Source organism: Sinocyclocheilus grahami, unplaced genomic scaffold, assembly GCF_001515645.1.
Source record: "Sinocyclocheilus grahami isolate Dianchi unplaced genomic scaffold, SAMN03320097.WGS_v1.1 scaffold322.1, whole genome shotgun sequence".
NCBI classification, from domain to species: Eukaryota; Metazoa; Chordata; class Actinopteri; order Cypriniformes; family Cyprinidae; genus Sinocyclocheilus; species Sinocyclocheilus grahami.
Genome location: NW_015505501.1, coordinates 216,963 through 217,561, shown reverse-complemented (window position 1 = coordinate 217,561; position 599 = coordinate 216,963). Strand labels below are relative to the sequence as shown.

The 599-nt window shown below is 41.9% G+C and overlaps 1 protein-coding gene across 1 annotated transcript in view; it reads left to right on the top strand.

The window, feature by feature from the left end:
- The window catches only part of LOC107602220 (phosphatidylinositol 4-kinase alpha-like), a 43,534-nt gene that overhangs the window by 15,378 nt on the left and 27,557 nt on the right, over positions 1-599 (top strand). The window contains exons 23-25 of the mRNA XM_016294666.1: positions 69-193; positions 392-473; positions 587-595. Coding sequence (XP_016150152.1) covers positions 69-193; positions 392-473; positions 587-595 — 216 coding nt within the window. The remainder of the gene's footprint in view (positions 1-68; positions 194-391; positions 474-586; positions 596-599) is intronic.

Genomic DNA, 599 nt, shown 5'->3' with positions numbered 1-599 from the left:
AACCTCATACTAACTGAGGACGTGGACCATTGGCGGTGTCCTCTAATATTACATATCTTTTTTCCTAGGAAAAGACTAAAGCTCATGAGGAGGAGTTAGAAAACCATGCTCAGTTCCTGTTGGTCAACTTCAACCACATTCACAAGAGAATCCGCAGAGTGGCGGACAAATATCTGTCAGGACTCGCTGAGACGTGGGTCCTTCTCCATTACAATCACAGGAAATGATGTCAGACTATACTGAACTCAAAAGTGTTCTGTAGAGATGTTGTTTCTGTAGATATGCGGTCATGTTTCTGTGTGGGTTAGTCACTTACCTCACAAACAGTAGAAAAGTGTATTAGGTTGATTTCTTCTTCTTGAACGTTCAATACAACCGTGTCTCTGTCTAGTTTTCCGCACTTGTTGTGGAGCGGTCGTGTCCTGAGGACCATGCTGGATATATTACAGACCCTGTCTCTTTCTCTCAGCGCTGTAAGTGCTCAGATCAAGTTCATATGCGTTTCCTCCTATATGGAGATATTCAGGGCTTTGTTACAGGAGATGATTATGACACATTGATTTAAAAATCTTAAAATGTTCTTCAGGACATCCACAAAG